This window comes from Procambarus clarkii, chromosome 12, assembly GCF_040958095.1.
Source record: "Procambarus clarkii isolate CNS0578487 chromosome 12, FALCON_Pclarkii_2.0, whole genome shotgun sequence".
Lineage (NCBI taxonomy): Eukaryota > Metazoa > Arthropoda > Malacostraca > Decapoda > Cambaridae > Procambarus > Procambarus clarkii.
In genome coordinates, this window is record NC_091161.1 from 11,601,272 (window position 1) to 11,616,829 (window position 15,558).

Sequence of the window (15,558 nt, forward strand, 5' to 3'; positions counted from 1 at the left end):
ATATATATATATATATATAGCCAGAACGCACTTTTCAGCCTACTATGCTAGGCCCGATTTGCCTAATAAGCCAAGTTTTACTGAATTAATATATTTTCTCTATTTTTTTTCTTATGAAATGATAAAGCTACCCATTTCATTATGTATGAGGTCAATTTCTTTTTATTGGAGGTAAAATTAACGTAGATATATGACCGAACCTAACCAACCCTACCTAACCTAACCTATCTTTATAGGTTAGGTTAGGTAGACGAAAACGTTAGGTTAGGTTAGGTTAGGTAGGTTAGGTAGACGAAAAACAATTAATTCATGAAAACTTGGCTTATTAGGCAAATCGAGCCTTGCATAGTAGGCTGAGAAGGGCGTTCTGGCTATTAGGTACGACATATATATAATCATTATATATATATATATATATATATATATATATATATATATATATATATATATATATATATATATATATATATATATATATTATATATATATATGTCGTACCTAGTAGCCAGAACGCACTTCTCAGCCTACTATGCAAGGCCCGATTTGCCTAATAAGCCAAGTTTTCATGAAATAATTGTTTTTTGACTACCTAACCTACCTAACCTAACCTAACCTAACTTTTTTGGCTACCCAACCTAACCTAACCTATAGAGATAGGTTAGGTTAGGTTAGGTAGGGTTGGTTAGGTTCGGTCATATAGCTTCGTTAATTTTAACTTCAATAAAAAAAAATTGACCTCATACATAATGAAATGGGTAGCTTTATCATTTCATAACAAAAACTTTAGAGAAAATATAATATTTCAGGAAAACTTGGCTTATTAGGCAAATCGGGCCTTGCATAGTAGGCCGAGAAGTGCGTTCTGGCTACTAGGTACGACATATATATATATATATATATATATATATATATATATATATTATATATATATATATATATGTCGTACCTAGTAGCCAGAACGTACTTCTCAGCCTACTATGCAAGGCCAAATTTGCCTAATAAGCCAAGTTTTCATGAATTAATTGTTTTTCGACTACCTAACCTACCTAACCTAACCTAACCTAACTTTTTCGGCTACCTAACCTAACCTAACCTATAAAGATAGGTTAGGTTAGGTTAGGTAGGGTTGGTTAGGTTTGGTCATATATCTACGTTAATTTTAACTCCAATAAAAAAAAATTGACCTCATACATCATGAAATGGGTAGCTTTATCATTTCATAAGAAAAAAATTAGAGAAAATATATTAATTCAGGAAAACTTGGCTTATTAGGCAAATCGGGCCTTGCATAGTAGACTGAAAAGTGCGTTCTGGCTACTAGGTACGACATATATATATATACATATATATATATATATATATATATATATATATATATATATATATATACATATATATATATATATATATATATATATACATATATATATATATATATATATATATATATACATATATATATATATATATATATATATATATATATATATATATATATACATATATATATATTGTGACGATAATCTCCTTCAAGAGATTGAGCCTGCTCTTCCCTTCATAATTACGTCTTCACAACTATATAAAAGACTATGGAAGAAATGTCCAACAACGACAACAAACACCAGCAAGGCTTGCCAGGGTGAGCAGAAACGTATGCAACCAGCCACCTGTTCGAACTCCAACCACCAAACTACCCGTTGATCGCTACGGCTCCGCTGATTGGTCGCCGGTCTGGCTGCACCTGCACTCGCCCCCAATACTACCTGATGTCTGGGGTCACCCCAACATCAGTCCTCAGAATGTTCCGTGCTTTCGTAGCCAGCACTCCTCCCAGCTAGACTCTAGAGTGTACTGAGAGAGGTGGTGGCTTTAAGCCAATATTCCAGCACCTCCCACTTACCTGTTGTATTGCACTTCTTGTTATTTTGCCTTAACGTAACTTTTCATTTTGTCATTTAAGAATTCTTATTATTTTGATTCATTGATTTTATTATAAGAATTTGTTTGTCCATATTTTCATGTTTTGATTTATTTAACGTAATTAAAATTTCATTGTTAAAGTTTTACTTGTGTTTTGTGTGTCTTCTCCTTACCTTACCACAGACGAAGTTCCAGTTTTTCTATTTTTTTTTATAACTATGTGACGAGGCCATACCCCTAGCCTTAAACAGCCGAACACCAACGCGTTACCGTCACAAGTTATATGGGGGCCTGTCCTAGGAGCCTCACTCAGGTACTGGTGCCAAGTGGTAATTTATGGTAAGCGTATTTAACTCTGTTAACGTAGCTTTACTATTTTTCATTCAATTTCATTTTTTATAAGGTGCGGTGTATTGTGCATTACGAGAGTAACATATAGTGAAGGTGAGACAACTTTGGATTACGTGGTGACTGTAGGCCGCAGTCATACTCTTAATTGGTCATCTCTCCCTCCTTGTTATTACTCGTATTTACCATCTATGTCCCTTGAATATTTCTCATTCTGACAGATCATCATATTGGTACCCTGGTACTGTGGTCTGCCCCGGGTCAAGAGTACCCAATCTTCTGCAATCTGACTGTAGGAGGACAAAGAGGGCCATAGTTCCTCTAGCTCGAACTTTAGTTGCTGAATTGGGACCTCAGCAGCAGTTCTCGTCACAAGTTGACACCTCGCACCCCTACACGTCAGTCAGAGATGATGATACATACAACGGTAGGGAATTAGCTTATTTTTTCAGAGCACAAAAGTTCGCTAATTCTGTAAGTATCATATTAAATTCAGTGGGAAAAACTTGCTTTATGTCCTATAGAGACTCGGCAAGGTATGCCTACATCCTTGGACTACCAATTTTACTTTTGAAGCATTTAACTGTTTCATTTGTTTTCGAAACTTTGTTTCATTTGTTAGTAGGATTTTCTTGCCCTTATTCTCTTACATGAGTACCGGGTACAAGATTTCCTGCGCCCTTGATTTAATTTAATCATTTAATATCTTTCACTTAACGTTAATTGTTAAAGATCACACAGGATAGGTACCAGTTGCCACGTTGTCCTGTTTCTGACATTTCATTATTGAACATTCGTGTACCTTTATTTGCTAATTTCACCATGTTTCGTCTCCAAACTTTCCGTGCAAATCCAGCAGGTGAAATAGGGACTTTAAGTCGTGCCAAGAGGACTGAACTACAAACTCTTGCACATGAGTATCAACTAGAAGTTCCCTACCAAGCCAACAAAAATGACCTACACAACCTGTTGCTGGATTACTATTTAGAGCAAGGTAAGATAGACTCTGAAACTCATGAAACTTACTATATTGCAGATAAAACTGATTTGGCAACGCTGAAACTCAAACTAGAGCTGGCCAAGATTGAACGTGAGCAGCAAAGGGAAGCCCTCGAACAACAAGAACGAGCTGCTGCCATACGGAGAGACGAACAAGAACGCGAAGCTGCTTTGAGGAGAGACGAACAAGAACGCGAAGCTGCTTTGAGGAGAGAAGAACACGAACGCGAGGTCGCATTACTCCGTGAACGTGAAAGAGTACAGCTTGAAACACTCCAGGAGCGGGAACGCTTACAGCTTGAAACCAAACAACGCGAGTTGGAAATACAACGCGAACATGACAAGCAACAAGCGACTCTGGCTCTAGAGTGTCGTCAACGCGAAATCGCCTTGGAAACTTCACACTTCACTCAACGCCAGCAAGCTACTGCCAATCTTCCCGTCAGTTTTAATATATCACATGCAAGTAAGTTAATGCCATCCTTTGTAGAAGCAGAAGTTGATGTGTTCTTTACCACCTTTGAAACCCTTGCTAATCAACTCAGTTGGCCTGTCGACCAATGGGCAACACTTCTCAGAGTCCATCTTACAGGTAGAGCTGCAGTCACACTCAGTACTTTGGCGTCTGAGAATGACTACTACACTCTGAAACAAGCAGTGTTGGACGCCTACCTCCTCTCTACTGAAAGTTATAGAAGGAAATTCCGTGACCACCTGAAGGCAAGTACCACTACCTTCCTCGAGTTTGCTAACACGAAACGGAGGTATTTCATGAAATGGCTGGAAGCAGCACATGTCTCTACTTTTACAGAACTCGTCAACCTGATGCTTGTTGAAGAATTCTTGAGACGTGTGCCGCCTCCTGTCCGCCTCTACTTAGCAGATAAAGAAGAAACCGACTACCTGAAGTGTGCTAAGTCGGCTGACACTTACAGCCTCATCCACCGGCTGACACCTGAACCATCCTCCAGTAAGAAGTCGTGGTACAGTTACGAGAAGGTGAGCCCCGATCAAGCTGGTTCACAACTGTACTGCAAATATTGTAGACTCTATGGACATACCATAGACAAGTGTGGTAAGTCTCAATACAAGGGAACCACTGACCAACAACGACCCAAACCAACTCCTCCTAAGTCCGGTAAGCCTGTGATGAATGTTGGTGTTGATGTTAATGATCTTTCTCTTTTCAGTAACCACCTGTATACTGGAACTGTCTCTGCCAACGGTTCAAATCCGGAGGGACGTTTCAAATTGAAGATCTTGAGGGACACAGCGGCTCTACAATCGATCATCTTGAAGTCGGCTGTGCCCAACATAGTCTACACCGGGGAAACAGTCTTCATCACTGACCTCACTGCTACCACTCCATACCCTCTCGCCAGAGTCCACCTGAATTGTCCCTACGTGAACGGGGAAGTCCAAGTCGCCGTCAGGGAAAAGCCTTTTCCCATGCCTGGAGTGCAACTTCTCCTAGGCAACGACTTGGCAGAAGACCTGCAACCGACCAACCTGATCGTCATGGACAAACCCCAGGTGTGTAACTCTGTGCCCATAAATCCTATTCTCGAGTATGTTCCAGCAGAGGTTCAAGAGAGTGATGAAGTTTCTCCTCCGGTTCTCGTGACCACCCGTGCACAAGCCGCACGTCCACAGCCAGCTGACTCTACTGCTACCGCTGTCCCTCAAGACCCTCAGAAACTACCCCCGCATCTGACCAAGTTGGAGTTCCGTAAGTTGCAGAGGGAAGATCTTACTTTAACACCATTGTTTTTCCAGGCTGAGACTCAACCCGACAGTATTCCTGGGTTCTTCCTAGAGAACGACTTGCTCTACCGCCGATATAGACCCAGTAAACTGAAGGAGGAGGACGATTGGGCCAACACCGAACAACTTGTGATTCCCACCAGCCTGCGGCCCACTATTCTACACCTGGCCCACGGATCATTCTCCCACTACGGCTTCAACAAGACTTACCATGGGATTCGTCAAGACTACTACTGGCCAGGTATGGTAAATAACGTCAAACAGTACGTAAAACAGTGTCATACATGTCAGATGGCAGGCAAACCGAACGTCTCCATTCCCAGAGCACCACTGATTCCCATACAGGTGCCTGCGGAACCTTTCCACAGACTCATAATAGACTGTGTTGGTCCTTTACCTCGGACCAGTTCAGGTAACGCCTACATCCTAACCATCCTGTGTCCTACCACCAGATTTCCCATAGCAGTTCCAGTGAAGAACATCACGGCTGCTACGGTTATCAAACATCTATTGAAGATCTTCACTCAATACGGATTTCCCAGGGAGATTCAAAGTGACTGTGGCACCAACTTCACCAGTGATCTCTTCAAAAGGACACTGGAGGAGTTCAACATCAAACAGGTATTGTCCAGCCCCTATCATCCTGCTTCACAGGGTTCTCTTGAACGTAGTCATCAGACCATCAAAGCACTCTTGAAAAAGTTTTGTAGTGAAACCTCAAAGGATTGGGATAAGCAGATTGACCTAATAATGTGTATTTTCAGAAGTCTCCCCAATGAGTCCCTAGGAGTATCTCCTTATGAGATGCTCTACGGCCGTAAGTGCCGTACTCCCCTTAAGGCTTTCAAAGACTCTCTCAGAGATGTCACCTTCAGTGAGCATCAGAATGTGCCCCAGTTTCTTCAAAACCTTCAGCACATTCTAGAGAGAGTCCACCGCTTTGCCCATGATAATCTATTGAAAGCCCAGGTGAGAATGAAGACTCATTACGACCAGACCAGCAAAGTAAGAAAATTCAAGCCGGGAGACTTCGTCCTTGCTTATTTCCCTATCCCAGGTTCACCTTTACAAAACAGATTTTCAGGACCCTACTGCGTCAAAGAGTGCAGGAATAATAATAATTATGTGATAGAGACTCCAGATAGGCGGCGGAAGACCCAGCTGTGCCACGTCAACCTCCTGAAGCAATATAATGGTACTCCTCCCACTGTCTTGACTAATTATTCCACATTCACAGAACCCTACATCCACAGTGAGACCTTCCCAGCTTCTCCTCCCGAAAGCACTGACAAGGAGTCAGCGCTTTCTAATTCCGAAATCCTTAATGATCTTCCCAAATACTTTCAGGATAATCATAGTGCACCTCTCGTCAAGATCTTCAGAGAACATCAAGAGTTGTTCAGAGATGATCCCCAAGAGTGTAATGTTACCCAGCACGACATCCAACTGCTCCCCGACACCCGGCCGATTCGTCAACCCTTCTACCGAATCAGCCCGAGCAAGAAGGAAGTCATGCGTGCTGAGGTGCAATACCTCTTGGATCATGGACTGGCTACACCTTGTGAGTCCCCCTGGGCCTCACCTTGTATCTTGGTGCCCAAACCCCAAGGTAAGGTGCGGTTGTGCACTGACTATCGAAAACTGAACTCTGTCACTGTCAAGGATGCTTACCCCTTGCCAAGGATAGATGACATCCTTGATGCCATTGGTAGTGCCCAGTACTTGTCCCAAGTGGACTTGCTTAAGGGGTACTATCAAGTGTGTCTAACGGAGCGCGCTAAAGAGATATCTGCCTTCATCACTCCTTTTGGACTTTTCAGATATGAACGCCTTCCTTTCGGACTATGTAATGCCCCGGCCACCTTTCAAAGAGCTGTCAACCGTGTCATCCAGGGCTTGGATAACACATACGCCTACCTGGACGATATCGTCGTAGCCTCCAACTCCTGGAGTGAACATCTGCTCCAGCTGCGACGTCTGTTCTCCAAGCTCCTGACAGCCGGCCTCACCATCAACCTGGGCAAGTCCACTTTCGCGAAAGGTAAAGTGCGTTATCTGGGTCATGTTATTGGGAGTGGCAGCATAGCTCCGTTAGACTCACACACTCAAGCCATCCTACAGTATCCACAGCCTACCACCAGGAAGCAGCTCCTGCGCTTCCTTGGTCTTGCCTCTTACTACCGTAGGTTTGTGAGGAATTTCAGTACAGTCGCCACACCTCTAATTCTATTAACCAGTCCCAAGCAACGGTATAATTGGACCATGCAGCAAACCGTTGCTTTCGAACAACTCAAATTCCTCCTCTGTTCTAACCCCATTCTCGCCTCTCCAGATATCACCAAGCCTTTCGTCCTTCATGTCGACGCCAGTGGTACCGGCGTTGGTGGTGTCCTGATGCAACAACGAGGCGAGGAGGTTCTACCTGTCAGCTACTACAGCTACAAACTGAAACCACACCAGAGGAACTACAGCACTATTGAAAAGGAGCTACTATCCATCGTCCTGAACCTCCAACACTTCGCTCCGTACCTACAAGGCGCCAGGTCTACCACCATCTTCTCAGACCACAACCCTCTCCGCTTCCTACATCAAGCCCAATTCACCAACCAGCGTCTTCTACGATGGGCTCTGTATTTACAAGACTTCAACCTGGAGATCCGCTATATCAAGGGTTCTGACAACACCATAGCCGATGCCCTCTCCAGAGTTTATGAAGTAGAAGTGACTCCATCCATTACTCCACCACATAACGACGTACTTCTTCCAGAACCGCAGGCTTCGGGGGAGAGTTGTGACGATAATCTCCTTCAAGAGATTGAGCCTGCTCTTCCCTTCATAATTACGTCTTCACAACTATATAAAAGACTATGGAAGAAATGTCCAACAACGACAACAAACACCAGCAAGGCTTGCCAGGGTGAGCAGAAACGTATGCAACCAGCCACCTGTTCGAACTCCAACCACCAAACTACCCGTTGATCGCTACGGCTCCGCTGATTGGTCGCCGGTCTGGCTGCACCTGCACTCGCCCCCAATACTACCTGATGTCTGGGGTCACCCCAACATCAGTCCTCAGAATGTTCCGTGCTTTCGTAGCCAGCACTCCTCCCAGCTAGACTCTAGAGTGTACTGAGAGAGGTGGTGGCTTTAAGCCAATATTCCAGCACCTCCCACTTACCTGTTGTATTGCACTTCTTGTTATTTTGCCTTAACGTAACTTTTCATTTTGTCATTTAAGAATTCTTATTATTTTGATTCATTGATTTTATTATAAGAATTTGTTTGTCCATATTTTCATGTTTTGATTTATTTAACGTAATTAAAATTTCATTGTTAAAGTTTTACTTGTGTTTTGTGTGTCTTCTCCTTACCTTACCACAGACGAAGTTCCAGTTTTTCTATTTTTTTTTATAACTATGTGACGAGGCCATACCCCTAGCCTTAAACAGCCGAACACCAACGCGTTACCGTCACAATATATATATATATACATATATATATATATATATATATACATATATATATATATACATATATATATATATACATATATATATATATACATATATATATATATACATATATATATATATATACATATATATATATATACATATATATATATATACATATATATATATATACATATATATATATACATATATATATATACATATATATATATATATACATATATATATATATATACATATATATATATATACATATATATATATACACATATATATATATATATACATATATATATATACATATATATATATACATATATATATATACATATATATATATACATATATATATATATATATATATATATATATATATATATATATATATATATACATATATATATATATATATATATATATACATATATATATACATACATATATATATACATACATATATATATACATATATATATACATTATATATATATATATATATATATATATATATATATATATATATATATATATATTATATATATATATATATACACACACACACATACACATACATACATACTACCATTAACATATGAAGCAACATTGCTCAATACAAGCTATGAAGTTTGCATTCCTGGACGTAATTAACTTCCCTATACCTAACAACATTTGTAAATAATGATAGAGAAGGTTTAGGAATCTTTGAGTGCTAGAGACGAATAAGCAAATTATTATAGAGTAATAAGTATATGATTTGCTTAATCATACCGACACCAGAGCGCAACTCCATAGTCTAAGACTGATGGATGGTTCCTACTAGTAGGTAAATGTTTCGTGCAAGAGAGAAGTGGTTGTTACTGACCATCCTGGCCGGAATGGCTGGTGAGGACCAGCAGGGGGACTGGTGCAGGACCATAAGCATTTCGGGCCTCTACCTTGACCTTGTACTCCTGGTAAGGTGGCAGGTCTGCGATCTCCGCCTCGCTCTGCGCAACACATAGGAACAAGTCAAATACGTCTATATTATTATTATATATATGCGTGTCAAGCTTGAGTGGTCCCAAAGCCAATATGTATACTCCTGATCCCTGAAGGTTCAGGAAGGTTAGGTAGATTCCATTCCTTCCTATGAATGGAAGGAATCATTCATAGGAAGGTTTCGAACCCCTGTCAGTTTTATGGTCTGTATATCCCCTTGGCGTGTCCAGTAATATAACCACTCAGCCAACAGACTGTACAAAGGTATTGGAAAATCGTCTGACTTGACTCGATACTCTAAAGTGTTCTTGACACTTTTGGTCAGATATTTAATTTCTTCATGCTGGGGCCACACAAGTAACATATGTACTTACTCTCTAACAACATAATATTAAAGTGTATTTAACTAGCTGAACATTGTTGACCAGACCACACACTAGAAGTTGAAGGGACGACGTCGTTTCGGTCCGTCCTGGACCATTCTTGAATCGACTTGAGAATGGTCCAGGACGGAGCGAAACGTTGTCGTCCCTTCACCTTCTAGTCTGTGGTTTGGTCAACATACTTCAGCCACGTTATTGTGACTCGTCGCCTGCATAGCTGAACATTACTAGAGAAACATGATGCTACTGCTATGAGGTACGTAATGACTTCATACATATTAATGTATAATGAGACTGGTTAATACATCAGACGAGTTACTCACTCTTTCCCAGTCGTCGAATTTTATACTGTGCCAGGTTTGGTTGTCGTCCTCGTGTTCAATGTCGTCGTCACCTTCAGTGGTGTCGTCGTTCGCATCGTCTTCAGCATGGGTGGCAGCTGTACCGTCGTCCTCGTCGTCGTCTCCAGCACCGTGGTCGTCCTCGTCGTCGTCTCCAGCACCGTGGTCGTCCTTGGTGTCGTCGGCAGCGCGCCAGAGGACTTTGTAGTGAAAGTCTGGACCATTGTGTTCCTCTGGGGGTATCACCTGCAAAAATATTAGAGAAATAAAATATTGCACATAAAATGAAAAAAAATTGAAAAAATCTAAATATATAATAATAAAAACTGTATGTAAATTGTGAATACACAAATGTCTATTTCTACTAATTGTCATTAGTTGAAAGGTCAAAAATGAAGGCAATTTTACAAGAAAATTTAATGTCAAATCATGATAAAATTATTGAGAGGCATAAATGGCATAACACAGTCATTAATATTTTAATAAGTTGCAATCTCGAGGATTAATATTTCTCGATTAATCTCTCTGATAAGAGGGAGTAATACTGACTTAGCGCTTCTCATAATTACCTTATAGGGTTTGAGACCTCAAATATATATTTGTGTTAGAAGGAGAGAACATATGTAGTATAGATTGGGGTGAGAGAATCCTCAAACAGTCTTCTAACAATTTATCAGCTAACTGATACCTGCTTGATGGGGTTCTGGGAGGAGTTCTATTCCCCAGGCCCGGTCCTCGACAAGGCCTCCACCCCCAGGAAGCAGCCCGTGACAGCTGACTAACACTCTGGTACCTATTTTACTGCTAGGTAACAGGGGCATAGGTTGAAAGAAACTCTGCCCAATGTTTCTCACCGGCGCCTGGGATCGAACCCGGGACCACAGGATCACAAGTCCAGCGTGCTGTCCGCTCGGCCGACCGGCTCCCTCACCAAAACCAACAGCAGTTAACAGAGTGGAAACACAGGCTGACCAGAAACGCAGCTCTTAAGTGTAAAGTGAACCTCAAGTCTGCTTCGTGAATCTGGCCCCAGGAGACTAGGAGAATACCAGTTACCTGCCCCAGGAGACTAGGAGAGTGCCAGTTACCTGCCCCAGGAGACTAGGAGGGTGCCACTTACCTCCCAGGAGACCAGGAGAGTGCCAGGGGCAGTGCCAGTGACAGAGACATTGTTAGGGTGATGGTCAGGAGGTAGTCCTGGTGGGTAGCACTGAGCAGTGTCGTCGCTGGGACGAGACATGCCCACACGGTTGAAAGCCAGGACGCGGAAGGTGTAGTTCAGACCGGGGCTCATATCCACCTGCAGAACAGTGATAGAGTGAAGTGATTTTCCCATTTTATTCAGCGACATATACCTCATTTTTATATCTTGGGTTTAGTAGCTTGTTGTGATTGGTGATGTGTGAACTGTAGCTGGTCCATCGAGTGGTATATGGCTCGCTATATTAATATAAGAGATTAAAGGATAATTATCAAAAAAGGCACCTAGCCGGGAAGCACCATAGATTAATTGATAATCCAAGTCAGTGATTATTTTGTTTGTATATAATTGCAAAAATAACACTATTTTATTAGATTTATTGATTCAATTTCTTTACTTGTAATGCCTTTATTATTCTGAACTCACGACCTGTATTATTGGATTTAATTAAAGTAGGCCTACTTTTGTGTACTGGACTACCAGCTTTATTTACAGTAGGCCTGCTTAATGCCCCTAATGTTTACAGTAGGCCTGCTTAATGCCCCTAATGTTTACAGTAGGCCTGCTTAATGCCCCTAATGTTTACAGTAGGCCTGCTTAATGTCCCTAATGTTTACAGTAGGCCTACTTGAATGCCCCTAATGTTTACAGTAGGCCTGCTTAATGCCCCTAATGTTTACAGTAGGCCTGCTTAATGCCCCTAATGTTTACAGTAGGCCTGCTTAATGCCCCTAATGTTTACAGTAGGCCTGCTTAATGCCCCTAATGTTTACAGTAGGCCTGCTTAATGCCCCTAATGTTTACAGTAGGCCTACTTGAATGCCCCTAATGTTTACAGTAGGCCTGCTTAATGCCCCTAATGTTTACAGTAGGCCTACTTGAATGCCCCTAATGTTTACAGTAGGCCTGCTTAATGCCCCTAATGTTTTCAGTAGGCCTGCTTAATGCCCCTAATGTTTACAGTAGGCCTGCTTAATGCCCCTAATGTTTACAGTAGGCCTGCTTAATGCCCCTAATGTTTACAGTAGGCCTACTTGAATGCCCCTAATGTTTACAGTAGGCCTGCTTAATGCCCCTAATGTTTACAGTAGGCCTGCTTAATGCCCCTAATGTTTACAGTAGGCCTGCTTAATGCCCCTAATGTTTACAGTAGGTCTGCTTAATGCCCCTACTGTTTACAGTAGGCCTACTTAATGCCCCTAATGTTTACAGTAGGTCTGCTTAATGCCCCTAATGTTTACAGTAGGCCTGCTTAATGCCCCTAATGTTTACAGTAGGCCTGCTTAATGCCCCTAATGTTTACAGTAGGCCTGCTTAATGCCCCTAATGTTTACAGTAGGCCTGCTTAATGCCCCTAATGTTTACAGTAGGCCTGCTTAATGCCCCTAATGTTTACAGTAGGCCTGCTTAATGCCCCTAATGTTTACAGTAGGTCTGCTTAATGCCCCTACTGTTTACAGTAGGCCTACTTAATGCCCCTAATGTTTACAGTAGGTCTGCTTAATGCCCCTAATGTTTACAGTAGGCCTGCTTAATGCCCCTAATGTTTACAGTAGGCCTGCTTAATGCCCCTAATGTTTACAGTAGGCCTGCTTAATGCCCCTAATGTTTACAGTAGGCCTGCTTAATGCCCCTAATGTTTACAGTAGGCCTGCTTAATGCCCCTAATGTTTACAGTAGGCCTGCTTAATGCCCCTAATGTTTACAGTAGGTCTGCTTAATGCCCCTACTGTTTACAGTAGGCCTACTTAATGCCCCTAATGTTTACAGTAGGCCTGCTTAATGCCCCTAATGTTTACAGTAGGCCTGCTTAATGCCCCTAATGTTTACAGTAGGTCTGCTTAATGCCCCTACTGTTTACAGTAGGCCTACTTAATGCCCCTAATGTTTACAGTAGGCCTGCTTAATGCCCCTAATGTTTACAGTAGGTCTGCTTAATGCCCCTACTGTTTACAGTAGGCCTACTTAATGCCCCTAATGTTTACAGTAGGCCTGCTTAATGCCCCTAATGTTTACAGTAGGCCTGCTTAATGCCCCTACTGTTTACAGTAGGCCTACTTAATGCCCCTAATGTTTACAGTAGGCCTGCTTAATGCCCCTAATGTTTACAGTAGGTCTGCTTAATGCCCCTAATGTTTACAGTAGGTCTGCTTAATGCCCCTAATGTTTACAGTAGGCCTGCTTAATGCCCCTAATGTTTACAGTAGGTCTGCTTAATGCCCCTAATGTTTACAGTAGGCCTGCTTAATGCCCCTAATGTTTACAGTAGGCCTGCTTAATGCCCCTAATGTTTACAGTAGGCCTGCTTAATGCCCCTAATGTTTACAGTAGGCCTGCTTAATGCCCCTAATGTTTACAGTAGGCCTGCTTAATGCCCCTAATGTTTACAGTAGGCCTGCTTAATGCCCCTAATGTTTACAGTAGGCCTGCTTAATGCCCCTAATGTTTACAGTAGGCCTACTTGAATATCTCAGCTCCAGCTTTACTCACACTTGGTCTACAGCAACAAATTATGTATGATATCAATTATGTATGATATCAATTATGTATGATATCAATTATGTATGATATCAATTATGTATGATATCAATTATGTATGATATCAATTATGTATGATATCAATTATGTATGATATCAATTATGTATGATATCAATTATGTATGATATCAATTATGTATGATATCAATTATGTATGATATCAATTATGTATGATATCAATTATGTATGATATCAATTATGTATGATAATTGTCATCATAATACTAATCAAATAAATGTCTGGAAAGTATAATTAAAAATGATTGCAGTGTACAGATGCATCAGGATCATGTGAAGGTGTGCCACTGTGGGGTATACTGGATATATATATAGGTAGAAACTATAAGCCGAATAACGTAAAGATATACTGGATGGATAATGGTATATTAAACAAGGAGAATCATACCTACAGAGTTAGATACTTACACGAGCGATGGTCTGGAAGCGGGACTAGTGGTGGCCAGGGTAGGAGAGGGCACGGGAGTTAGAGGTAAAACATTGGTTAGTAAGAAGTAGGTCTAATAGTGGGTATGTGGGGCAGGGGTTCCAGTGTGGGAGGGGGCTTCACTGGGACTATACTTCTGTGTGGGAGGGGCTCTAACAGATAGAAGTGGGGAATAGGGGGGTAGGGCAGGCTCTGGTTCCATTGGTTCAAAGCTATAATGTGGGTGAGGCTCCAGTAAGGTGATAGGCATCGCGGGGTTGAAAAGCCATGGGAACCTACGCACACTTCGTGAGAGTAGGTTCCCATGGTAAATGATCTCAGTGCTGGAGGAACTTCGGTAGGGGGCAGACATACATGGGGACTTGGGGGGCTGGGTTGGGGTTTAAGTCAGAGGGGGAAGATGGTGTACAAGCGTAGTCGATTCCAAAAATGTTGAGCTGCAATTAGGGAGAAAGGGAACACTCCAGAGAATGCAGAGCTCCAGTATAGGATGGAGCAAAGCCGATCTTACAGTAGGGTCGAGTTAATACATGCCCAGGGCTCTAAGACGGGGAATCATGGTTCTATTATTAAACACGAGAAAGACAGTTTAGTATCGTTGTGTTCTAGTTCTCAGTGACTTCCAATGGAAGCACGCATATTATAACTATACCAACGGCTTATGCTCCAGACCCTTAAAATTGCGTTGAAAAAGTTTTTTTTGTGGCTACAGGACTATATACAGACTCCTGTCGTGGGTGTAAGGCGCTAATACAGTATCCAGTAGGGGACAAGGCACCAAGAAAATATCATGTTATCTAATATCAGAGCTTCACTATACGATATATGAATCCTCAATGGCTTCCAATAGGAACTGGCATCTCAACAGGGACTGGAACTTCAACAGGGATTGGGTTGAACACTCATAAGAACAGGGCTCCAATCAGAACCATAGTTTCAACTACAGGCTGGTGTTCCAACAGGAGGCAGGGTATCTATGCGGATTGGACGTTATAATAGAGGCTGAGGCTTCATCAGGGGAAGGAGTACAGAGGAGCTGAGGCTTCATTAGGAGGGTTTAAACTACAATTGGTATTTAAATTCTCAATACATACTGGAGCTTCAATAGGGGATGGTAAACTCCGAAACAAAATGGAGGCTTCAATGATGTTTGGGGCTTCAATAGTGAG

At 41.6% G+C, this 15,558-nt stretch overlaps 1 protein-coding gene across 3 annotated transcripts in view; it reads right to left on the reverse strand.

The window, feature by feature from the left end:
- The window catches only part of LOC123772893 (uncharacterized), a 186,816-nt gene that overhangs the window by 55,948 nt on the left and 115,310 nt on the right, over positions 1-15,558 (reverse strand). For all 3 annotated transcript variants that reach the window (XM_069323232.1, XM_069323231.1, XM_069323230.1), the window contains exons 20-23: positions 14,371-14,394; positions 11,327-11,506; positions 10,189-10,452; positions 9,367-9,490 (exon numbers count right to left, since the gene is read on the reverse strand). In XM_069323232.1, the coding sequence (XP_069179333.1) occupies positions 9,367-9,490; positions 10,189-10,452; positions 11,327-11,506; positions 14,371-14,394 (592 nt within the window). The remainder of the gene's footprint in view (positions 1-9,366; positions 9,491-10,188; positions 10,453-11,326; positions 11,507-14,370; positions 14,395-15,558) is intronic.